The 26,409-nt window shown below is 41.0% G+C and overlaps 1 protein-coding gene across 2 annotated transcripts in view; it reads left to right on the plus strand.

The window, feature by feature from the left end:
- grk4 (G protein-coupled receptor kinase 4) overlaps positions 1-26,409 on the plus strand; it is a 52,978-nt gene that overhangs the window by 23,221 nt on the left and 3,348 nt on the right. The window contains exons 4-15 of one of the 2 annotated variants that reach the window (XM_085355151.1): positions 250-327; positions 889-989; positions 7,505-7,597; positions 8,069-8,132; positions 8,396-8,536; positions 12,575-12,765; positions 17,421-17,458; positions 17,985-18,074; positions 18,695-18,903; positions 22,397-22,534; positions 24,744-24,881; positions 26,106-26,237. In XM_085355151.1, coding sequence (XP_085211277.1) covers positions 250-327; positions 889-989; positions 7,505-7,597; positions 8,069-8,132; positions 8,396-8,536; positions 12,575-12,765; positions 17,421-17,458; positions 17,985-18,074; positions 18,695-18,903; positions 22,397-22,534; positions 24,744-24,881; positions 26,106-26,237 — 1,413 coding nt within the window. Of the gene's footprint in view, positions 1-249; positions 328-888; positions 990-7,504; positions 7,598-8,068; positions 8,133-8,395; positions 8,537-12,574; positions 12,766-17,420; positions 17,459-17,984; positions 18,075-18,694; positions 18,904-22,396; positions 22,535-24,743; positions 24,882-26,105; positions 26,284-26,409 lie in introns of both variants that reach the window. The other variant, XM_085355152.1, reaches the window with a different exon arrangement.

Raw genomic sequence — 26,409 nt, forward strand, 5'->3', positions numbered from 1 at the left:
TGGTGAAAAGAAGAAAATAGTTCCCAGTTTGCTGCCATGACTAAAACGAGATGTTTGTCTTTGCTAACTCTCCACCATTAGTCAGCTGTCCCGGATTTCCTCTGTTCATTAACACAGCATCTTTCCCTCTTTGCTTCAGCCTTCTTTGCTTTCTTCTCTGTGACTTTGACCTTATTTGGAGAAGTTTTAAAGATGGCTGAATGAGCATGGCTTGCTGTGGTTCCTACAACTTCTGTTTTTCTGTGACAGGCTATGTATCAGCTAGCTCCCGATGAGAAAAGGAGGGACTGTGGACTGAATGTTTTAGACACATACTTTAATAATGGGGTAAGATGCACCAACCTGCTCATTTAATTACAGGGCTGCATGATACGGCCATAAATGATTTATATATTAGTTTAAGTTAATACATGCACTTCCAGATGATCGTCTCATTGAATTTTATTCAGTGTAATAAAACTGCTTAGGGTTTATTTAATTGTTTGTTAACTGGAAATATGCTCAGCTATCGGTAAATAAAGTAAGCTGGAGATAAAATGGTCAAGTCATGCATTTAATTCTGGCTCTTACATGTGTGAATGTGTACTTCACTGTCCCATTAGGTCTTCTTTTGTGTTTTCACTACAGCTGCACAAGGCAGTTATTTTTAAGCTGATTCACATAAATGCTAATGTTCTCACTGACTGAAATGAGTCGGAGCAAACAGACAGGGGAACTTCAATTTGTTTTGTTTTTTCACTAACAGAAAGATTCAAGCACAATTCTGGTATAAAATCTATTTTCACATCTTCAACAATCTGTGACCATGTTACACTGAGCATGTTCTCTTCTGTCTCTCTGCATCTGTTTGCCTCACCTGCTGTTTTTCTGTCTCTTTAAACCCTCAAGTCGGCAGCCCATCTGCCTGACATACCCCAGGATGTTGTCGCTGGGTGCCGGGAGAGGTTGGAGCAGAGTCCGTGTAAGGAGCTCTTCAATGACTGCACCAAGTATGTTTTTAAATCTAACTTGCTGCTTTTATTTGTTCTTTTATTTGCGCAGCCCTCATGCAGACAGGCTGTGGAGGGAAAATTCAAATGGAATTTTATACATTGATTTATTTCTTTTTTTAAAAAAATATAATTATTATGATTATTTTTTTGCCATGGTTGCGTCTGGGCATCTAAGTGTAGGCACTAGCAGAATCTTTAGAGAGAGAAAGAAAGTGTGTGTGTGTGGACCATTGCTCCCTGTCACTGCTGATGATGAGGCAGCGGGCACCTGGAATGCCGTACTACACACAGACACACACACACACTCGCAAATACGTACGCATAGTTGAGCCAAATGAAAAGGAGCAGTGGGCAGAGAGAGCATCCGGATGGCTGGCATGAAAACAACAGCCACCTCAGTGTTCGCCACATACACACACACAAACAGGTTTACAAACACACACAAACACACTTGCAGGTGTTTCTCCTTCCTGCTCTGAGAGCCAGGAGAAGCAAACAGACTGGGGATTATTACCCACACATGTACTTCTTATTGAACATACAGTGACACACGTACACCTCAGCGATACTCGGGTATGCGCTCATATTTGTAGTATCATCTCAGTTTGTGTTTTGGTTTCTTAATTATATTACAGTGGTAAGTGCAATGGTAATCATTTCACACATAAAAGGCATATTACATATTTTTAACGGCATATGCTATACTCTGTTGTTATTACTTAAAGTCGTTGTAGTGACTTATTCCTAATCCCTAAGATGATTGCACTGTGTGCCGATTGGTTAGCTGATTGCATTTGTTTTAGTTAGATTCCAACTGGGTGAATTTAGTTTGGCAAGATGTTTGGAAAATGATAACCAGACTCTAACCAGGCTCTTAAGAAACACTATGTGGAGGAAAAAGCTTCATGGACCTGAAACAACATGCTTCTTGGTCCAGAAAATGGCAAAGTCCAAAATGCAGAAGCTAACAAAGAATCTCCAAAAGATCCAAAGATGCATGACTGTCAAAATAAAACAGGAAACGAGTAAACAGTGAAATATCTAACTCTGAGACAAAAACTTGACAACAAACTACAATGGAACACTAGGGAAGCTAGGTTAACCTGAAACACACAAAGGAGTAAATGCACATCTATACTAAAATGTAAACAAGAACCCATAGCACAAAGGTAATCACAACTAAAGATCCAAAAAACAAAACCAAGGATAACCCTAGGTCAAAGACCAAGGACCACGACAAGTCTACTATTAAAGAGAGCTTATTCTGCCAAATTTCCTGGTGCACATTGCGATTCTGTAATTCTACTAAAGCAGCTTTGCAATTCTTATTTTATCCCGAGTTTGATATTTACCAATACATCAGATTACTTTTACAAAGGTGATGTTTTCAGATTGTTTGACATTTAACAGTGAACTGACCAAACCACCTCGGTGACCCAGGTCTGCTTAACACACATTGGGGTCTATTCCTGTATTTTATTTTATTTTTACTAGTTTACTGAAATAATTGTAATCAATGCCTGGAACTATAATTCATATATTTTTCTTTTGGTACATGAAACAGCATTGCCATGGAATCAGTTGGTTGGTTACCAAAAAACAAACCAAAAAACCCAACCTTTCTTTTTAGCATTTAAATGTTGTGCACCCATCTAGCTGTTATCAGTCTCTGGTTGATAAATCACTTGATCACATCACAGAAGAAGACATTATTAACTGTAGTGTTAAATAGATTCAAGCTTCCTGATGATAAGATCTTTGAGGTCATCTTCAGGAAGCTTCTGGGCAATATGCAAATTAAAACTCGATCTGTGGGCTTCCTTTCTGGGAAGATGGTGCGCCCCCACCACGTTTTTTTTTAACTGGATTAATTTAGTTTATGCACATAGCAGATAAAATATAAATCTTACTCTTAAACAACAGAAAATAAACAACTCAAATGTATCAGGTTTACATGTAACATGTACAGCATGCATTAAATCAGTGGGCTGATGGAGCCATGTGTTGTCATTGCTGGCAAAATCAAAATTTCTGTGAAGTCTGAGCTCATAACCACAAGGGCAAATGGATTTGGATTGGAAATGCTGTCACTAACCTTTGATTCACTTAAGCTTCACCAAACAGGAGCTCAAGAGAAGTGGGGATCATTGCTGAGAAAACACCCAGCTATGACATCAGCATGCACTCTTGCATACAGTCAGATATTATCTCCCTCCCTCAGGTATAGGGAACCTTTATGCAAATGTCTGATTGACAGAGCGCGGCCACTTTCACAGACCCATGAAGACAGGAATGCAAAGTTAGCTAGTCAAAGTGGCTGACAGGGACAAGCGTGCGGTTGCCAGAATGTTTTGAAGCAGTGATTAATTTTTCCCAAAAAGTTTCCTCGACCCGATGATTTTAATTGAGTATGAAGTTTTGTTTAGTTTATCTAAAGCTTATTCACATATCTTAATTTTCTCTGTGTTGGGGAGATTTGCTTGAGGGTTTAGAGGCTGAGTGAGCAATGCAGACACACAGCAGGAGGTGGTGTGTGAAGGAAAAAGTTGGCAAATGCATGTGTAGAAGAAGTGAGGTGATGTGGTTTGTGCTGGACTAAAACTGGGAGCTTCATTGGTTATGTTTAAGATGAGCAAAACCCAGAAAAACCTCCACAGAGTCTCTCATCTCAAGTCATGTTCATTTAGGCAAGTTTCCTTCTTCCTGCATAAATGTCTTCCTCCAAGTTGTCCAAAGGGCATCAGGGAGAGCAGGGAAACGGTGTGAGAAAGAGGATAACCAGAATACTGCGCTTTTGTTGATGTGAGAAGCACAGCATCTGCTCCATTTCTTGACTGGATTCAAAACTCAGCAGGTGATGAAGTGATAAGTCTGAAGAAATGCAGAGCATGAGGACGCATCGTTAGAAAACCTACACAGAGTAAGGAAAGGAGGACGAAAAGGAGAATTAGGGGAAAAGTGAGGAGAAATGGAAAGAGAGTGTGAAGGAGAGCGGGGCAAAACGGCGAAGAGAACAACACAGGCACGTGTTGAAGCCGTGCAGCAGCACCTCAGATGTTTTTGAATGGGATTCCCGTCCAACTCTGGTCATCACTTCTTCCTTTCACTATCATTATTTGTATTATTCCGTTGTGTAACTTCATATTTTATTCCGATGTGTAATTCTGAACCAGCGTTTGCTCCGTTGTTTGTTTTTTTTTCTCTCAAAGGGAAAACCTGTAGGAAAGCATGGTGCTGCACGTGTGAACGTGACTTTTGGCAGAGCTGCACTCCCACTAACAGAAATATATTAGCTCACTTGTGGATTTTTATTTTTTTATTTTCTTGGTGCAGTGGAACATATTGTTATGTCATACTGAGAGTAGTGTGTGTGTGGCCCATCTCATGTGTATCGTGATGTTTTGTATATCCGCTGTGTTGACAAAGGTCTCACTGCTGATTTTTCTTCCCTCTTCTTGTCTTCTCCCGCTCCCTTTGTTTAACAAAAGCCATATTGTAGCTGTGTTTATTTCTACTCCCAGTGATGGCTGTCTGCAGCTCTGCTCAGCTCTTTCCTTTCTGGAGCCCCTTTCAGGCCTGTCAAACCGATAAGCGAACAGAATCTGGGAGGAAATAGTTTTTGTTTCTTGATTTCTTCAGTGACAGAGTGGAAACTGAAGTTTGATACACAAGGAACAAGAAACATGCTAATGCACGTGTTTAGGAGAAAGATTTTATGTACACAAACCCCTTGTAGGCTGAGAAACAACAAAGGGTAGATTGATAAAATCCTGTTGACACTCTACTCCTGCAAACAATTCAAATGGATGTTCACTTAATTTACAGAGCAACTGAGTTCCATAATGACATAACTCAGTTTTCTTTCACACAGCCGAGGGTGCTTCCCCGATGGAAACTCTCTACTCTCAAGTCTTTTTGCCAAGAACAGCTACTCCAGCACTGTTGGTAACCACAGGCAGCTATCCTTGTCCTCCTTAGTGATGAAGTAATTTTAAAATATGGTCAAGGAAAATCTGCTGGATAAATATGAGCATATCTTTGACATTTGGGTGGCTGAGGAGAATGTGTGCTGTAACTCTGGTTTTTAGTCATGTGTTGTTGGCTGGTAGAGGAGGTTGTGATCACACCGGGCAGTGGTTGTCATGACTGTCCCAGAGTATTTGTTATTTCATGTGGGGTTTTTGTAGTTTGGGAATAGTGCAGCTTGTGTCACAAGGATAAATGTAATGAAGATGATTACTGCTTGCTTTGAAGAAACTGATCATTTTGCATCATGTTGACTATTATAGTTGACAGTTAAATGGCTTAGAGGGGCACTGTAAGGAGTCTTTGGGAGTCTGTTTTATTGTTTAATAATTAAATTATTATTGTTTTTTAAGCTGATGTTTGCATTGCGACCTGGGGGTTTGGATTGCTAAGGTCCATCTTTCATGGAAAGTTTAGTTAATTTAGTATCTGCATATGACTCCTCTCTGTTTAAATTATTATTCTGTATTTGGATGAGATGAAGAATGGTTAAAAAGCTCCATCCGTGCACAAACACAAATACCTTCTAATTTGTGACAGACTATTAAAATATTTCAATTTCTCACCAGAACTGAAGCATAAAGTCCTTGAATAGTCTGCATCAAACAGCAAGTCACGATCCATTAAAAATGAACCCAAAGACTCCAAAACCACAAATATGGTTAAGAGGTCCAGTTCAGCTAGTTGAGGTGATGCCAGACAGCTATCGACTGTAGCTGCCGATAAAGTTTAAGCCCTACCGGCATTTAAAGATGAGTTAGAAAGAATGTTCCCATCCTATGATTATTATTGAAGGGGAAGCTGCCCATAGGGACGAAACCCTTTTTAAAATATTTATAAATGTTTGTACCAGGCTATCAGTGACCTTTTTATCTTGATAACTTGGACATTTTCAATGATGACTGACTCAGCCTTAAGTGGCCACTTCAGGAATTGCAGTTTTGCCATTTTCTGTTGGTAGAGACTTTAGCAATAGAAACTGACCTTTCATTTAATTCAAGGAGCACCCCCTGGATCTAAAAAAAAGTAGTTAAAAACTGCATTTCCTCATTGTGTCAGGCTGGTTTGTTGAGGCTGGTTTGAAAAAGGCTCTTTGAAACATTTTTTATAGATTACAAAGCTAATAATATGACTTGCTGTGTAGTACAGATCATCTAACATGTTTGTGCTTCTGTTACTATTTCATTAGTCTGTTATTTAGCACTAAATAGTTGATATGCAACTCTAACCGGTCGCAGCAGATGGCCCCGCCCCTCCCTGAGCCTGGTTCTGCCGGAGGTTTCTTCCTGTTAAGAGGGAGTTTTTCCTTCCCACTGTCACTTGCTCATAGGAGGTCATATGATTATTGGCTTTTTCTCTGTATGTATTATTGTAGGGTCTACCTTACAATGCAAAGCACCTTGAGGCGACTGTTGTGATTTGGTGCTATATAAATAAAATTGCATTGAATATGTGTGTCTGTATGCTGCATCTGTACAGATTAAGAATGCAGTTTGCTAACTAAGCTAGCTAACGTTAACTGATTGTTCAGCACTCCACCCTTTCATCCATAACAGTTACTTCTGGGTTTTGTTTTTTGTTTTTTAAAGAGCAGCAACGCTGAAGCTTCAAAATGCAGAATCCAAAGCCACTGGGTGACGTCCTGGTGGTTATGTCAGTCTACTTTTTAAAATATGTAATCTGCCAACACTCAACGCAAGCACAGTAGATAGCTCAGCCTTAAAGTAACCGCAACACATCAGTGCTGTTTAGCTCACCGCTTTAGTGTCAAGAGATGGTGTTTAAGTCAAACATCTGTGGTGAGACCATTGAAAACAGACACTGATCTACGAGGATGACGCACGGATGTCAAAGAGTCGTGTCCTAACAACTCCCAGCGGAGTGGCAGTTTATGCACGGCTAGGAGACGGTGAGACTGTCACCCTTTGTGACCCCGCAGAGAGTTATATTTTTGCTGGGTGTTAGTGGCTTCCGTCTTTTGCTAAGAATTTAAGAAAAATGCAGTCCTTTTTGTGTGTGTGTGTTTCCAGACTTACACCCACATTCACGTGGCAGGTAAAATGAGATTAGATGTTCCGCTGAACCTCAGACTCAATAAAAAACGGTTTCCATAAATCCCGTTTCCTGGTTGAACTGAGTGGAACTTCCCTGCTCAAAGGCATTTTTCGTTTTTCATGGTGGCATATTGACATTCAGTGTTTTCCATCTTTCCACTGAGAGTGACTTTTGAACTCTGCAATGTCCATGGCACACACAAAAGTTCACAGATATATACAGATGTGGCCGTATGTAATCCAGTGGGTATTCAGTCAAAGGATGTGTCTGTTTGTAGTCACTGCCAAGGTTTAAAAAAAGGAAGTGTTTAGGGGTAACATGAAATCTGGGTTTTTTCCTGGTTTACTCTGACATGTAAGATGTTATTGTTATATTTGATATGTTATTAAAATGGTCACCACTCCCCCTTCTCTGTCTCTCCTTTGCTCCAGAATAGTTCGTGATTATCTGAGTGGAGCTCCATTTTCCTCCTACCAGGAGTCCATGTACTTCTCTCGCTTCCTGCAGTGGAAATGGTTGGAGAGGTGGGTAGTCACAGCGTATTACACACTTGGAAAAGCAAACATGCAAAGCATGTACATTAAGATTTACATCAAAAACGTGACATGCACATACTAAACGTTCCCTGTTCAGGTCGTCTGAGGCTGAACAATTACTGTCTTTGACTGTCGCTAAAGCAGTAAAAGAGATATATAACGAAAAAGTAAATATTAAAGTATAGCAGCAGGAACGGTTTTTGCACTAAAACAGGTGGTAGTGCCAATCGGTGATTCTGTGTGAGTGGTTAATAATTGATGATGCTTTGCATAATGGCTTTGAAACCAAAGCAGGGTGGAAACAGCAGTCATCAGGGTGGATTAATAATATATCAGACCATTACTCTGTCTGCAACATCACATGGTCTGTGAAAATGAAATAAACTCCTATTTAATGTCTCCTCTGTGTTTTGTCTCTCTGTCTTTATCCCTTTCTTATTCTTCATTGCACCTCTGCAGGCAACCAGTAACCAAAAATACCTTCAGACATTACAGAGTACTAGGAAAAGGTGGATTTGGCGAGGTAAGAAATGAGGAATAAATAATGTTTTATAAGGTGGAATTATAATGACTAAAGTTATAGTTAAACTTTAATGAGTTAATTGGTTACAAGTAACTGTTAACTGTCAGTTAATGCACCAGCGTTTGTCGCCACTCCAGTGATGCTGGGTGGGAAAATCTGCAGTGTGACATATTAACTTCCATTAGTTATATTTTAGGGGCGTGTGTTTTATTTTTAATGCGCATGTGAGTGCGATCACGTTTTTTTCGCTGCTTGTTTTCCAGGTTTGTGCCTGCCAAGTACGTGCCACCGGTAAGATGTACGCCTGTAAAAAGCTGGAAAAGAAACGAGTGAAGAAAAGAAAAGGTGAAGCAATGGCACTAAACGAAAAACGCATTTTAGAAAAAGTTAACAGTAGTTTTGTAGTAAGTACTACTTTTTTCTTATTCAACCTTTCAACCGAATTTTACTTGTTTTGCCCGTCTATGTGCGAGACCGTGCATGCGTGAATGTGAGAGCACTGTCGGCTGCAGGATCCTGCAAATGAAACGGAATGGCGTGTTTGCAAAGGCTGTCGATCAGCTCTTAAAGATAGACGCCACAACTCGAGCTCTGTTTGTTTAGTGAGGTTGTGAGCCACAGTGGAAAAAAGACATGATGAGATAAAACTACAAAAGGGGGGAAAAGACGCATGATCTTATTGAACAGTGGCAGGTGAGAGCATTCTGCGGGGCGTTTAGGGAGGATGTGGAAACACGTTGACAAGTTCAGCTGCGCTCGCTGATTGTGCTGCAGCAATCGAAGCCAGCTTGGCTATTTTCATAAGAAACCTGCTATTCTGCAAACACGCCAGATTTGATTTCATTTGGAGCATACTGTCAGCCCTCAATCATCTGTCAATGCATTACTGAATTACTGTTTTGTTCCTGTGTATTTTTAGATTAATAAATTTTTTTTTTTGCCTTCTTGGGGCAGAGGTGTTAAAATAATGCTCCCCCCAGAATTCTATGATGGTTTACTTTAAGATTGCCACTCTGTGACAGCTCAGCATTACGTCGCAGACACTCTTAAGTTTCTCAGACATTCCTGCCATATGTGACTGGAATTCATTTCACCAAAACAAATCTGTCATCAAGTAAAAGCAGCATGTTAAAGTGTGTAACCCAAATGTGATATTTAAGGAACTGAAAATTCTGAGGAAGCATCAATCTGAGGAACAAGCTAAAACGATCTCCAGAGAATGCCACAATAGTATTGGTGCCACCTTCATCAGGAAATGGCATCAAAATTGCTCTTCCTTGTTGTCCAACCGCACCACCTAAAACAAAGGCTGTTAGAAATGTTGAATTGTTTTTAAAAAGAGAACCCGCGGCATCTGAGTTGCAGACACAAGTCACATTTTAGCAGAGCAGCTGCTTGCAGAATGAAATGGTACAGTATCCTTTCTCTGAGCATGTGTGCCAGCCTAAGGAAAAGAAAAATCATTAGCCTGCCACTGTGCCTCCGGCTCTTAGTGATGCCATTGCTCTTGGCTGATTTTCCTATGGAGGATTTCTATAAATTGAACCATAGGCATGAGTAAGCAGTGGTTTTTGGCTAGCAGCGCATCGGAAACCTTTTTAGGGAGTCACCTACCGACAGGTGACAAATTAAAGGAAAAAACAACATAAAGTGTCGTTGTGTGGTATTGGGTTGCCGCATGCTAACAGAACAGCTTCAGTGTGCCTTTGAACTGACTCTCCAAGTCTGTAGAAGTCTGCTGGATGGATGGAACACAATTCTTTTGAGATACTCCCTCACTGCGTGATTTGAAGTGTGCTATATAACACTTTGTTCCAAAATATGTTAAGGCCATAACATATGACTTGAATCACTTTTAGCTTCGTTAAACCATTTAGTAAACCCTCGTGTCTTACGGACAAAAAAAGAGACCATTCACATCAGGATAAAAATGTTTCTTCATTGTATAACCGCAGTAACACTACAGTCACTCTTGCCTATGAAAGCATGCTAGCACAATGTAACAGAGCCACCAGATTCCCTTGCTGTAGAGGTTATTGTTAAATCTTTTAATTTCAGTGCTAAACCAAAAGGAGAAGTCTACTACTAAAAGAAATATCGTATTAGTCATGGCTCATATTTAAAGTAGGACTTTATTAAGCGATAGTTTTGTGGAATAACTGAGTTGAGTTTTCTTGCCCCCCTTTTCTGTCTGACTGTGCATACCTGTCTAGCAGTGCACTGCTTCCTCTTGTATTGCGCTCTGATTTTCTTTATTCCCCTTTCAACATGTCATGAATATAAAAAATGAAATGCTTGAATTTTTTGATCCAGCTTAAATACTACATATTCTCATCAAGACTCCGATCCCACTGGAAAACTGGGGATGTGTGCCTCTCTTTCCATTTCGTCCAGCTGCATGCACAAACACATCTCAGGTGCTCAGGCCGGAAAAGAAAGCTTAGCTTTGGCTCAGTGTTGCTTCTTATTTCAAAACTGATTGTTCCAAAGACAACAAAATTACACCAAGTCCTCATTTAACATTCTTGGAACATGGCAAGGAGTGGCTAATACTCATGTAAATGTCTGGTCTGTATGCAGTGTGTACTTTGTGCATAAAGGAAAAAATACTGTGTGACTTTGACTTAACAGTGATATTTATCTGTAGTACAGTAACCTGGCTTTCCTGCAGCCCTGCCTCAAAGCCTGTCCATGTTCACTGTTTGAATGTACTGGCTGCCGTTTGAGTTGTACTACACGCTGGATTAGCTGGTTTGTGATGCAGCATGAGCTATGTAGCCTGTCCTTGTTTGAGTGAGTCATGGCAGAAGCATGTGTACGAGCATGCATGTGCACACACGTACACGCGCACACACAGGCTAGAGTGGGCTTGTTACAGAACCTCAGACTTGCAGCTCTTGTCACCTGGGATTGGCACATGATTCTGTGTGTGTGCGTGTTTGTGTGTGTGCGTGTTTGTTCGCGGTGCTGCAGGCAGAACTGATGACTCTTCATGTGCCTCTCTACCTACGAGAGCAGCTCTGTTGCCTAGCAACACTGACCAAACAGCAGTAGCAAGCAGAAGAGTCAAGTGCTCTCTCAAACCCCTCATTTCTCTCTCTCTCGCTATTCTGCTTTACCTTTTTGTGATCACTGCATGGTATTAGTCAGTGCATACTGTTAGTTTGCTGTATGTTTTAACCAATAACCTATCCGCATATTCTTTGTGTGTGGGTGTGAGACACGGAGCAGGGTGACCCTGCTTTAAAATTTCCAGCAGGTGAGGATGAGGTAGAGCTGCCTCACTGCGATGCAGATTTGACTCACTATCATATCATATTGAATTTTTTTTTGATACCGGTACCAATATAATGAAATTATTATATAATATATTTTTTTTCCCCTGCAGATAAGTCAGACTTGTAATTTCATGTTTTTCCATAGAAGAACAGCATGAAAATACAAAGATAAATATGAGAATTATCTGAATATTTCTATTATTTTTGCTGACACTTTTTATTCATATTCTTTGAAACAGGATTTTTCCCTTTTCACAGTAAAATAAATAAGAATAAATGAAATAAACCACACTTCTACGAAAATGCTTAACTTTTAGGCAAAGGAGTAGAGCTCAGGACGTTAAGGGTCTTGCTGCATGCGTGTAAACCATAAATACAGCAAGACATACACAACAAAAGCTGAACCGATAATACTAGAGTAGCAATTACTGAACATTTGATTACACACTTGAACGTCTTCGATATTTGGGAGAGTTTTTGGATGTCTGCTCATAGTGATTCATACATTTTAATGAATCACTAAGCAAACTAAAAGGCTTTTGTGGTGCCACAATAAATTGATGTATTTTGCCAGCACATAAACAAGAATTTAGAAAGATTATTTACTTTGGTTTGGAGCACATATTTGTGTGTTTGTTTAGGTACATTTTGTATATATATGTATATATGAGTGTGTGTGTTTTGTTCACTTGGCCCATGAGAATATTTCCCATCTCCTTTTGTGGTTTGTTTCTGACTACATGCTCTAGCAGATGGAAATCCTCCTGATGGCAGCAACTTCCTGCTTGTACACAACAACGTATGCGCACACTGTACCCTGTGTGTCACTGACCCACAGGGAGGGGAAATGAAGGGAGGCTGGTGGGAATGAGGGAAGAAAAGAGACGGATGGTGGGATTAGAGAGAGGATGATTTTCTGTATCTGTTATATATCTCCTTGTTTCTTTTGTGTACATTCTTGACGTTCCATTCTGGATAATGGATGATTATTTGGGACATTAAGCAAACCAAATAAAGCAATTATGCTCTTCTAGCCACTCAGTAGTCTCTTAGCACTTCTCTTCCCTCTTCCTCCAGCACACTCATGCCCTCTTCAACATTTTCTCCTTTCTTCTTGCCTCCTCCCATTATTACCTCTTCCCCAAATTTGCCTCCCTCTCCTAGGTTAGTCTAGCATACGCCTATGAGACCAAGGATGCGCTGTGCCTGGTGCTGACCATAATGAATGGCGGTGACTTAAAGTTTCACATTTACAACATGGGGAACTCAGGCTTTGATGAGCAAAGAGCCATCTTCTACGCTGCTGAGATTTGCTGTGGCCTTGAGGACCTGCACCGTGAGAGGATAGTTTACAGGTAAGCTCACACATGGTGTCAGAAAAAAGTTTGGAATAGGTGTAGATAGTAAATTAAACAGTAGCCCCATATTATGGGTGGCATGCTGGTTAACACTGCCGCCTCACAGGATGATTATCCTAGGTTCGATTTCACGGGCTGGCTTTTGGCCTTTCTGGGTGGAGTTTGCATGTGCTGCTCATGACTTCGGCTCTCTCCGGATACCGTGGCTTTCTCCCAAAGTTCAGAGATGTGCTTATTAGGTTAATTGGTAATTCTAAATTGCCTGTAAGTGTGAAGGTGAGTTTGACCTGTGCAGGCTGTACCCCACCTCTTGTGGATATGCTCCACATGGATGGATGGATTTGACATCATATTTGCTGCATTGAGCTTAGGAGCTGGGAATTGTTCACAGATATTTAAGGATCTGTGTCTCTGTGGACGATATTGTGAGGTTTAAAGCCCTAGAACCACGTTATGTAAGCATGTTGTGGTACAAGAGTATTTGCTTACAGCTGGCTAAATGCCCTGGCATTTAAAGTTCAGCTTGCTCTCATGTGAATCGTTACCAGTAAAAGGAAAAAAAATAGATTATGTCTTTTGGGGTTCTGAAAGGAACTCTCTAAAGTCAGAAATAACCGTGATGTTTTCACAGTGATGCCATCAAAGTTACCTGTAACACGATGCCTAACAGGCTGGACGTAAAGTTTGAGAGGGAATGGTCTTGACTCAAATTTTAAGATTTTGCAGTTTTTGATTTGGTTCTCACTAAAGGATATCTTGGATTAAACTCTGCCAACTTTACGGAAGTATACAGGGAGTGCAGAATTATTAGGCAAGTTGTATTTTTGAGGAATAATTTTATTATTGAACAACAACCATGTTCCCAATGAACCCAAAAAACTCATTAATATCAAAGCTGAATGTTTGTGGAAGTAGTTTTTAGTTTGTTTTTAGTTTTAGCTATTTTAGGGGGATATCTGTGTGTGCAGGTGACTATTATTGTGCATAATTATTAGGCAACTTAACAAAAAACAAACATATACCCATTTCAATTATTTATTTTTACCAGTGAAACCAATATAACATCTCCACATTCACAAATATACATTTCTGACATTCAAAAACAAAACAAAAACAAATCAGCGACCAATATAGCCACCTTTCTTTGCAAGGACACTCAAAAGCCTGCCATCCATGGATTCTGTCAGTGTTTTGATCTGTTCACCATCAACATTGCGTGCAGCAGCAACCACAGCCTCCCAGACACTGTTCAGAGAGGTGTACTGTTTTCCCTCCTTGTAAATCTCACATTTGATGATGGACCACAGGTTCTCAATGGGGTTCAGATCATGTGAACAAGGTGGCCATGTCATTAGTTTTTCTTCTTTTATACCCTTTCTTGCCAGCCACGCTGTGGAGTACTTGGACGCGTGTGACGGAGCATTGTCCTGCATGAAAATCATGTTTTTCTTGAAGGATGCAGACTTCTTCCTGTACCACTGCTTGAAGAAGGTGTCTTCCAGAAACTGGCAGTAGGACTGGGAGTTGAGCTTGACTCCATCCTCAACCCGAAAAGGCCCCACAAGCTCATCTTTGATGATACCAGCCCAAACCAGTACTCCACCTCCACCTTGCTGGCGTCTGAGTCGGACTTAGCTCTCTGCCCTTTACCAATCCAGCCACGGGCCCATCCATCTGGCCCATCAAGACTCACTCTCATTTCATCAGTCCATAAAACCTTAGAAAAACCAGTCTTGAGATATTTCTTGGCCCAGTCTTGACGTTTCAGCTTGTGTGTCTTGTTCAGTGGTGGTCGTCTTTCAGCCTTTCTTACCTTGGCCATGTCTCTGAGTATTGCACACCTTGTGCTTTTGGGCACTCCAGTGATGTTGCAGCTCTGAAATATGGCCAAACTGGTGGCAAGTGGCATCTTGGCAGCTGCACGCTTGACTTTTCTCAGTTCATGGGCAGTTATTTTGCGCCTTGGTTTTTCCACACGCTTTTTGCGACTTTGTTGACTATTTTGAATGAAACGCTCGATTGTTCGATGATCACGCTTCAGAAGCTTTGCAAGTTTGAGACTGCTGCATCCCTCTGCAAGATATCTCACTATTTTTGACTTTTCTGAGCCCGTCAAGTCCTTCTTTTGACCCATTTTGCCAAAGGAAAGGACGTTGCCTAATAATTATGCACACCTGATATAGGGTGTTGATGTCATTAGACCACACCCCTTCTCATTACAGAGATGCACATCACCTAATATGCTTAATTGGTAGTAGGCTTTCGAGCCTATACAGCTTGGAGTAAGACAACATGCATGAAGAGGATGATGTGGACAAAATACTCATTTGCCTAATAATTCTGCACTCCCTGTATTGCAAATTTTTAGGATACTATTTTAAAGTGCTTGTAAAACCTTTGGAAAGTTACAAAGGCTAAAGTCCATGCCCAACATTACTTCTGGCAGTTCAGTTCTGTCAAGTTCAAGATCCTGATAAATCACCTGATCTCAGTGCTAACCCACATCACCCAGTGGCTCAGCTAAGATCCTTGTACAAATCTAACTAGTAAATCTCACATAAGGCATACTTTAAGCTGCCTTATCCTACCTTCAGTATAGATCTGCAAGCTGCTTGGAACCCAGCTCCATATTTCATGTCATGTTTCCATATTTGATTGTGGCTGACTGTCTTGTTGCTGCTCCCCCGCCTCTGCCTTTCCAAGTATGTGAATGGAAAGGTGAAGCCTTCTGCCAAATATGAATTACTGCAGATGGAATAGAAATTGTTTTTGCCTATAGTGGTCTTAGATGAAATGTGGTTATTTTCAACATCAGAAAACACTGCAGTTAAGCTGCAAAAAAGTTTCTTTGTAGTCCAAACCTTTCTGGTATCTATGTAACTTTGGTGGCATAATACCCACTAAGAGTCTACTTTAAAATGCAGTTAAACAAAGAATGAAGAGCTGCTCCAGCTAAATCCAGATGCACCCATCTGCACCTGGATAGCCTGCCATTATTTCCTTGATAGAGCTGGTTTTCATCACTTTTAACTGTGAAATGTCTGAGCTATAGCACACCAAATTTTCTGTTACCGGCTGAGCAAAGCGTCCAATGAAATTAATATGTAGGAAATATACAATATCCAAACATGATATATATTTGGAGATACATTCGAGTGTGGCTAAGGGTAAATTGGACTAATATTACCGTCTGTTTATTCTCTTCCACTCTGTGTACTTCTATAAACTGTATTTTAAAACAGCAGAATTCCTAATAAACCCATTCTCCCTGACACGCTTTTCTGTTTTTCTAATCAGACAAGGGAACAACTGTAAAATAGTGACAGAAGCTCATAAAGACTAATGTAAACCAGGCTATTTTTCAATCTGCAGCTATTAAGTGTTAAAATCCTGAACTTGTACTAATTATGCCGTGTGACAAATTTATGTCTGTGCTGCAATGTTAGCTATATTTTTCAGCTACTGTGAGGGCGTAGCCTTCTGTCCTAAGCTTGTGTACCATCTTAATTTTCTGTAGCTGCATTAAAAAAACCTCTCATATTAAATACACCAGGATGTTCCTTTTTATAAAGAAAAAAGTCACATTTAGATTAAAAATAGATGACATATATAAACATAAAAGTATAACTTGGGATTTCCAAGTCATCACAGCCATCAAAAATCTCAGTGGCTATACTGTGGTTGGAGCTATAGTTTAACCTTACGCCATTATGTAACCAGCTGTGCCTCATTTTTGTCATTCCAACAGACCAGTCAAAGCAAACTGGGCTTTGTATGAGTCCAGTCTGACCTTAAAGAAACAGGAACTATAATGGTGCATAACAGGCCAGGGGTGATAAGATATGTACAGTAACAATGTACAGTAAGAGAATAATAATGTGCGTTTTGAAAACAAATTTAACCCAGCAGAGTAATATAATATGGATACATTGAGGAAAAAGACCTAAGTGGCAAACTTCAGTGCTCAAGATGGCTGAAAAAAACAACAACAAAAAACCCAGCACTATTTCCAACCATTTGTTCCAGCTCTGGTGTTATGAAGCGATTTATTCCACCGGAGGGTAACAGTGGGAAGGGTGCAGAAGGAAATCTTGAATGATGAAGTGTGACCAGATTAATGGTGTACTGATTTCAGTGAGGTGTAATTCACATGTCAAACTCAATGGGGCCTGAGAGTAATGTTAACATAAACACTGATGTTCTTAAAAGACCCACATGCACATGGCCGGTGTAGTTATAACAACATGCCGTGCGTCTTGATCTCAGCATGTGTTACAGTAACCTTCACAGTTGGCATTGTGGTTTTAAGTTGGCAGCAGTCCGATAGATTTGATTACAAAAGAGTAAAATAACATGTTGCTGTGCAAGTTAAATAGAATAGAATAGACTGGGCTTAATTAAAAAAGGCTTAAGTTTTAAAGCTTCAGCCAGGAGATTACAGGCCGGTGCAATAAATGAAGCAAATAAAGATATATGATACATGAAAGGCTGTAGTAGCTCAAGAAGAGAAGAGGCAACTAATGAAAACAGAATAGTAAATTCATAAATAATACAAATATTTATCCAAGGGTTTAATGTTCTCTCCCTGTTGTTAAAATTATCACAAAATCAGAATTCATCTCTAATGTGTCATTTTTTTTTTCTCTTTACAGGGATCTGAAACCTGAAAACATCCTTCTGGATGACCGTGGTATGTCCTAGCTCTTTTTTCACTGTTGCTTTCTTGTTTAATTTACTTCACGTGTGTTCCAAAGACATTTTTTTGTTTTGTCGTTATTTTTTTTCTGTAACTTGTGGCTCATAATGTCCAAAACAAACACGCACTTTGTAACTTGTCGTGTTCATAATGTTCAAGCCCAGCAGCAGAACGTCTCCCCATCTTTTGGGGCTGAAAAGTCATCTCAAGTTTCTCACATCACGCTCTTTCCTCTGACTCACACTTAGATCATTTATTCTCCAAATTGGGCATATCTTGAAATTGAGGAATGTGCTCATTTTTAGCACCGCTCTTTTCCCCTCGTTCTCCTTCTCCCCGCTTCTGTTCCAAGTCAGTGTAACGTGGCCATTTCCACGGCACTGTGGATGTCTTGTGTGCATGTTGTCGTGTGCCTTGTAAGTTATAACTTGAAAATTATTGTTAAGAAAGCATGCATTTAAATCTGAAACATAAATTGAACACTCTCTCATTTTGCGATTTATCTGTGGGTATCGTTTAGGACATATTCGAATTTCAGACTTGGGCCTTGCTGTGCAAATCCCTGAAGGGGAGACGATACGAGGGAGAGTAGGCACCGTTGGATACATGGGTAAGAACTGGTTCCTTTTCATTGCATTGTGCCCAGTGATGTCGATCTTCTTCCTCCTTTTTGTTCTCAAGTCTTTGCTCAGGGCACTGATTTAGCAAAATCACAGCACTGTTCTGCTAACTTCTCTTCACATGTATTGGGTTTCCTTATTTGAACTTCAGCATCTATCTCAGTTCTCCTTATGCCTCCGATACACTGGAAGAGTTTGACAAGACTTGTAAAAGACCAAAGTCTGGCACATTCTCACATCTAAAAACAATGTGCAAGTATGTTGAGGTGATTGTTGTAATTGTGAAGTCATGCTACATAAATTAAATTGAACTGAATGTGCCATATGCTAGAGTCGAGACAGAACAACCTATGATAATATTATTCTGTTTTATTGTATTGGACATACTGGCAGCTCTTGAGTTTTATGGCCACCTGAGACCTAATGATGAGCATACCACGTCCTCTCATTTTGTGACACTGTCAGTAAAACGGGCCGTGTGTATGGTGGTTTTTTGGCAACGCTGAAATTTCTGGAAAAATGCGATTCGACGTTAAGCCAACATTTCAAGTTCCGATTTTACAGCTGTCTGTCAGTTTTCCTCACCCTTCATGACTCCTTCCCATTTCAGCACCCGAGGTGATCCAGAATGAGAGCTACACCTTCAGTCCGGACTGGTGGGGGCTGGGCTGTCTGATCTTTGAGATGATCCAGGGCCAGTCACCTTTCCGCAAGCGCAAGGAACGTGTCAAGCGTGAGGAGGTGGACAGACGAGTGCGGGAGGACCAGGAGGAATATTCTGATAAGTTCTCTGAGGAGGCGAAAGACATCTGCAGACAGGTGAGGCTGAAGAAATGACAGCGAGAGTTTTGAGAATAGGTGAAAGGTGGAAGGACGGGAACCAACAAATGCAAATGAAGATACAAAGTGATGTGGTGGCAGCAATGACTTAATATTCAGGTCTTTTTATATAGCGTGTCATTATTGTCATATGTAGCAACTTTTATGTTCTGAGTAGCATTATTTCTTTCTTTGTTCATTTATTAGCTTTTATTTGGTTTAAAGAAAAACTCGTTTGCTGAATTTTACAGTAAAGTTATGTTACTACAAATTCTTAATTTCTAAATTACTATAAGATCTTTAAAGAGGTGTTTTTATTTTATATATTGAGTTAACGTGGACCAAATTCTACACATTAGTTTTTAACTATATTCATTCATTCAGTTCAGGTAGGAAGGAGAAAATTAGTGGGTGAGAGGCAAGCCAAGATTACCGTACTGCACATTTTTTCTGTCAGTGTGTGCCTAGTTCTCTGTTTGTGAAAAAGCTACACTGTTTACACTGAGGTAGACGACTACACTGCTCAACAACTTAAGGGAACATTTTATTTGAAGTAAGTTAAACTTCATCTTTCTGTCAAATTAGGAAATATTGAAAAGTTCTGAATCTGTCACCTGCTTTGGTGGCAACAGGTGCACTGGAGAGGCAGCAACCACAAAACCCCCAAAAAAGGGAAAGGGATTGCAGAGACTATTGCTAAAGCAAAACCCTGTGACTGGTTTTGCTTTTTGCCAATGTCCTTGTCACTGCTGTTAGTATGAGACCTGTAACTGTGCCTGTAGCCCATTCATGTTCCACAGTTAGTCCAGCTGTTCCAGAATGGCACCTATGTATCTGCTGTCATAAGAAGCTTTGCAGTGTCTCCCATCAGTATCCAGAGCATTGACCTGGAGAAACTGGGGTTGAGTTGGTGGAGGGTTTATCAGTTTTACCTTCATTTTAGCTGACATAGCTGCTGATCCTGGAAACAATGATGAGATTTTTCAGTTTAGTTTTTTATATATATATATATATATATATATATATATATATATATATACATATATATATATATACATATATATATATATATATATAGTAGGGGTGTAACGATACACAAAATTCACGGTTCGGTTCGATACTTGGGTGTCACGGTTTGATATTTTTTCAATACAAAAAAATGTTCATGCCTTTTTAATTTGTCATTTATTAAAATTATAAATATATATTTTAACTCAAAAGTACAGTTTTTAAATGTAATGTTGCTGAAACAACAAAATAATTTAAAAAAAGTAAATAAACCTATCTGATCGAGAAATCCCTCATCTTTGGAAAAGAGTTTATTACAGAGAAATGGCTCTTTTCAAAATAAAAGCTATACTTTACGCTTCTTCTGGGCTATATTCTCAGCAGCATATTAAACATAGCAGGTCCCCATAAGGAGAATCATGTGCTAACGGCTGTCTAAATGACTCCGGTAAAGTTTGTAGCATGCTGCTTGTTGTTTTGTCTGCTTCCACTTGTCTTTGCATTAGGATGATGTCGGCGTAAATATCCATCACCGTTAATCTCGTTAAAATGACTTTAACGTCATAACGCGGAAAATCTCTGTTAACGAGTTACCGCGGATCGCCCCGTGCGTGGGGCTGGACGGCGTCAACACGTTAACAAGCTAACTGCGCACTAGTTCCCACCAACTGAGCATTGCGTGGCACATCCGGCATACTGTTTTACTTGTGTCCATGACGCACTTACCATCAGGGTCATACATGAAAACCAAGATAGTTCCAAACGCCAGATCGGAATGAGGGTGGGGGAGGTTCAATTTCGGGTAGCGTTGAGGCATTTGCCATGTTGCAACGAGCTTAGCTTCTGTCTTGCTAGCTTGCGCTGCGCTCAGTGTATCTGCGCTCGACAGTGCAGCCTAGGCGGAGTAGTCGAACGCAGATCCACTGAGCTCTCAACACAGACAGCATCGTCAGAAGAAATTGCCATGCCAAGGTATTCTTAGTCTATCTATCGATCCCAATTCACAGGAATCACAATTAATGCTGTAGTATTGGTCAGAATTCCGCTTGCAAACAGTTATCACCTATTTTATCTTGTGCCTCCAGGTCAAGGTCATGCATGTTGTTTTACGGGCAGCCATGGATGCTTTTGGTTGGATGTTGTTTTTTTTCCTTTTGTGTCATTGTGGCGGGATTGTGACAGTCAGCTTTTGGACGGTATGTTTAAGCTGTGTGCTATATGATGTTCCTGCATTCCCTGCCTTTCTTTTCTGCTCTGTGCGCCTCAACGCGGCTCCTGTCAAAAATAGACTTTCAGAGGAGTTGCATCTGGTGGAATCACACCACTGGCTTGGGCGAGCACTTTCAGTTTTACTGGCTGGAATTCACTGTAAAGACAAAACAGTGAGCTGAAAAAAGCTGAAAAGCTTTGTTTACCTAATTCACATGATACATGGTCATTTCACCCTGTGTCTCAGTTTGTTTAAGGAGATGAGCTGCTCCTTTCAGCTCACTTAGCTTATCTCTCCCCCCCTCCTCTGTCTGACACAATCTCCATGATGGAGCCACTGAGCTGCTCTGCTTATAAGCAGCATTGGTACATTTTTTTGTGTGACGCCGTGGAACATTGTGACCCACGGTTCAGCAGATTTAAAGACTCCCCAGGGAGAGGAGGAGTTGGGGGAGCAGGGAGACGAAAGGGTTCAGCAAGAAATGGGAGAAAGAAAATAAGGAAGAGGAGAGAATGCAGCAAAGGAGAGGGGTGGGGGTGGTGGGGGACCATATCTGCTGTGCCAAAGAGATGGCTATTACCACATCCCAAAATAGACAAGTGATGTGATTTTTCAAGAGGAGAAAGCGAGAGTGAAAATCTGCTTTGAATCCTGGTGTAAATTGGACGAGAGTTGCACAAGGACAAGAGAAACGAAGGACAACCAGAGAGAGAGAGCGTAAAAGATGTGGTGAAAAGTGAGACGCCGCCGGTTTGGTGGTTGTGAAAGCGATCGGCATCAGGATGACAACGGGGCCAGTGAGAGTGTCTGCTAGTATCAAACCACTCAACAGCCCTCAATCCGCACCGTCAGCCTGCTGCACTGTAGGTGGTGTGCTGGTAATATTACCCAGAAGTCCTTACAGTGACGCTCTCTAATTCTAGCCATAATAGAGCTGCATTAACCTTTGAGCATATGGATTTGCGTAGTCTTTATTAGATTATGTGGGGTCGGAAACAAACAGTCAAGAGGATTACATGCAACTCAGCTATGTGTGTTTTGTATACACTGAACTGGAGGGATTAGTCGTAAAAGCCTGCATCACAGGAAACCTCCTCCCTCTTCTTTGTGTGTGATTTATTAAATGGGTTTTTTAATTTGATGTCCTTTCTAGTGAGAAATGTATAAGGCAATAAAATTATCTACCTCGGTCAATTGAGCCAAATGCAGATCATTCTTGAAGGTTGCAGTGTTTATAAGTGTCTTCCTTCTTCCTCTTCTTTTGCTGTGTCTTAGCTCCTGGCCAAGGACCCCAAGGAGAGACTGGGCTGTCAGGGTGGCGGGGCCATAGAGGTCAAGCAGCACCCCATCTTCAGAAATATCAACTTTAAACGACTGGAGGCCAACATGTTGGACCCTCCCTTCATCCCAGATGTAAGAGCCTCACATCTCCAAACTCACAGTACACACAGGAACATTTCAGAGCTTGGAAAAACTCTGCAGGAAATGCCACTGTCACAGTAAACAAACGCACATAAGCAGCTTGTTATCATGGTGAGAAGTGGGTGTGTAATTTCACTGTCGTTATGTTAGCTGCCCTTCTTTAATGGCAATGATGTTCCCAGATAAATTTAGTTTAACCAGAAACTCTGTAGCACTGTAATTTTGTGTTGGGTTTATGTTTTCTTTAACTGGGATTTAGAGATAAAAAATAAAAAAAAGAAAAAAGAAAAGAAAAAAAAGTGAAAGTCATTGGATTTTCAGTGCCGTAAATGGAATGAGGGAGGGAGAGTACTGACCTAAGGGGTTAAATCAATAGTTGAAAATAGATAGTGTTATCTGTGGTTCTATTTTGGGTTATACACAAGAGTAGGCCACGTTGAGGAAAAACAGAGCACTGTGGAAATCCTAAGCATGTGAAGAGTTCATGTTAATCAAGAATCCATCTGATTTCACTTACAGTGGGGCAAAAAAGTATTTAGTCAGCCACCGATTGTGCAAGTTCCCCCACTTAAAATGATGACAGAGGTCAGTAATTTGCACCAGAAGTACACTTCAACTGTGAGAGACAGAATGTGAAAAAAAAATCCATGAATCCACATGGTAGGATTTGTAAAGAATTTATTCGTAAATTAGGGTGGAAAATAAGTATTTGGTCACCTCGAACACGGAAAATCTCTGGCTCTCACAGACCTGTAACGTCTTCTGTAAGAAGCTTTTCTGTCCCCCACTCGTTACCTGTATGAATGGCACCTGTTTGAACTCATCATCTGTATAAAAGACACCTGTCCACAGCCTCAAACAGTCAGACTCCAAACTCCGCCATGGCCAAGACCAAAGAGCTTTCGAAGGACACCAGGAAAAGTATTGTAGACCTGCACCAGACTGGGAAGAGTGAATCTACAATAGGCAAGCAGCTTGGTGTGAAAAAATCAACTGTGGGAGCAATCATCAGAAAATGGAAGACATACAAGACCACTGATAATCTCCCTCGATCTGGGGCTCCACGCAAGATCTCATCCTGTGGGGTCAAAATGATCATGAGAACGGTGAGCAAAGATCCCAGAACCACACGGGGGGACCTGGTGAATGACCTGCAGAGAGCTGGGACCAAAGTAACAAAGGTCACCATCAGTAACACACTACAACGGCAGGGAATCACATCCCGCAGTGCCAGACGTGTTCCGCTGCTGAAGCCAGTGCATGTCCAGGCCCGTCTGAAGTTTGCCAGAGAGCACATGGATGATACAGCAGAGGATTGGGAGAATGTCATGTGGTCAGATGAAACCAAAGTAGAACTTTTTGGTATAAACTCAACTCATCGTGTTTGGAGGAAGAAGAATACTGAGTTGCATCCCAAGAACACCATACCTACTGTGAAGCATGGGGGTGGAAACATCATGCTATGGGGCTGTTTTTCTGCCAAGGGGACAGGACGACTGATCCGTGTTAAGGACAGAATGAATGGGGCCATGTATCCTGAGATTTTGAGCCAAAACCTCCTTCCATCAGTGAGAACTTTGAAGATGAAACGAGGCTGGGTCTTCCAACATGACAATGATCCAAAACACACCGCCCGGGCAACAAAGGAGTGGCTCCGTAAGAAGCATTTGAAAGTCCTGGAGTGGCCTAGCCAGTCTCCATACCTCAACCCCATAGAAAATCTGTGGCGGGAGTTGAAAGTCCGTGTTGCTCGGCGACAGCCCCAAAACATCACTGCTCTCGAGAAGATCTGCATGGAGGAATGGGCCAAAATACCAGCTACTGTGTGTGCAAACCTGGTAAAGACCTATAGTAAACGTTTGACCTCTGTTATTGCCAACAAAGGTTATGTTACAAAGTATTGAGTTGTATTTTTGTTATTGACCAAATACTTATTTTCCACCCTGATTTACCAATAAATTCTTTACAAATCCTACCATGTGGATTCATGGGTTTATTTTTCACATTCTGTCTCTCACAGTTGAAGTGTACCTCTGGTGCAAATTACTGACCTCTGTCATCATTTTAGGTGGGGGAACTTGCACAATCGGTGGCTGACTAAATACTTTTTTGCCCCACTGTATGTCTGGTTTAGCGTTTCCCTTATCATTCAGACATTACTGAGTCATTCCAATGCTCTCCTTCTTTTTTTCTCTGTTAGCCTCGAGCTGTGTACTGTAAAGATGTCCTGGACATTGAGCAGTTCTCCACTGTCAAAGGCGTGAACCTTGACCCCACAGATGACGACTTTTATTCCAAGTTTGTCACAGGCAGTGTCTCCATCCCTTGGCAGAACGAGGTACTGCGAGCTCAGGCCGTTGAGATGATGTCATTGTTTACACCCACAGCACATAGAAACACCTGCATAAATGATGTGCACTCTGCTTTAAGATGAATTTGGAAGACAGAGTAATAATAAGTGTACATTGCATGTGAAGTTGGCGCATGTGTGTAAGTGCAGGTGTTCAGTTATGTCCTAAATGTCCAACGTGAATGGAGAGGGAATGACAGTCACTCCTACGAAGGAGTATTAAGGCCACGATAAGAAAAAAATATTAACGACCAATTTGAGGATAAAGCTGAAATTTCAAGATTAAAGTTGTAATTTTATTTTGAGAAAAAAGTTGAAATGTGGAGATTACAGTCTTTGCTTCAAGGCAAACTGCCGCAGTTTCTGTACCCTCTGAGTTAGTGAAATCATACTCAAGAATTGGTTTTTGTAAATGGCAAATTTGTATAGCGCTTTACACATCCAGTCATCCACCCATTCACACACTGGTGGAGGCAAGCTACAGTTGTAGCCACAGCTGCCCTGGGGCAGGCTGACAAAAGCGAGGCTGCCATATCGCGCCATCGGCCCCTCTGGCCAACACCAGTAGGCGGTAGGTGAAGTGTCTTGCCCAAGGACACAACGACCGAGACTGTCCGAGCCGGGGCTCGAACCGGCAACCTTCCGATTACAAGACGAACTCCCAACTCTTGAGCCACCTTCGCCCTTTCTTGTAACCAAGAAAGAAATGATTTCTCTTTTAGCACATAAAGTGTGGTGATAAATATGAGGACGATGAAAAGATGGTGCAAAAAGCTGCATCTGGTCCGACGGACAAACACAACCTGAAAGAGCGGACAAAAGGAAAGGGCTGGCAATGGACAGATGCAAGGTTATCGATGGTTACACCTTCGTGCAATAAAGTGGATGTATTTTATATCACGAGACGACCAATCAATTTGTTTAACTGGGTGCTCTAAACATTGCGTTTTGTAGAGGGTATAGCAAACATGGCAGTTTGTCTTGCAACAACAACGATAATCTCCACATTTCCCCTTTTTTCAAAATACATTTTTGGCTTTAACCTTGAAATTTAGACTTTATTTTCAAAATGTTCAACATATTAATTTTTATGTGTGTGTTTATTAGCAGGGAGCATCTCAAAAGACAAAAGATTCCTTGCAGCAGATTTGACTACTAACTAATTTCCACCTGTTTGAGGTTTAATTACTCACACTCTCTTTGTGTGTGTAGATGATCGAGATGGAGTGCTTCAAAGAAATCAACGTTTACGAGACAGACGGGACACTGTGCCCAGACCTGGACATGAACCGGCCTAACCCTCCACCAAAGAGAGGCTTCTTCTACCGCCTGTTCAGAAGAGAGGCAAGTGCTAGTGCTCCGGCAACTGTGCGAGGGGGTGGGGGCTAAGGTACTTCCTTTCTTCCTACTTTCCTTGCTTCTTTTTTTTCCCAAGGCCTTATCCAAACTCAGCATGTTGAAATATTATCTCTAAGCTGTGAAACTTTGTTTGAATAAGGCCCGTCTTCTCTTTGTA

This window comes from Diplotaxodon limnothrissa, linkage group LG6 (assembly GCF_057381915.1).
Source record: "Diplotaxodon limnothrissa isolate DT_005_m linkage group LG6, D_limnothrissa_male_GT1.1, whole genome shotgun sequence".
NCBI lineage: Eukaryota > Metazoa > Chordata > Actinopteri > Cichliformes > Cichlidae > Diplotaxodon > Diplotaxodon limnothrissa.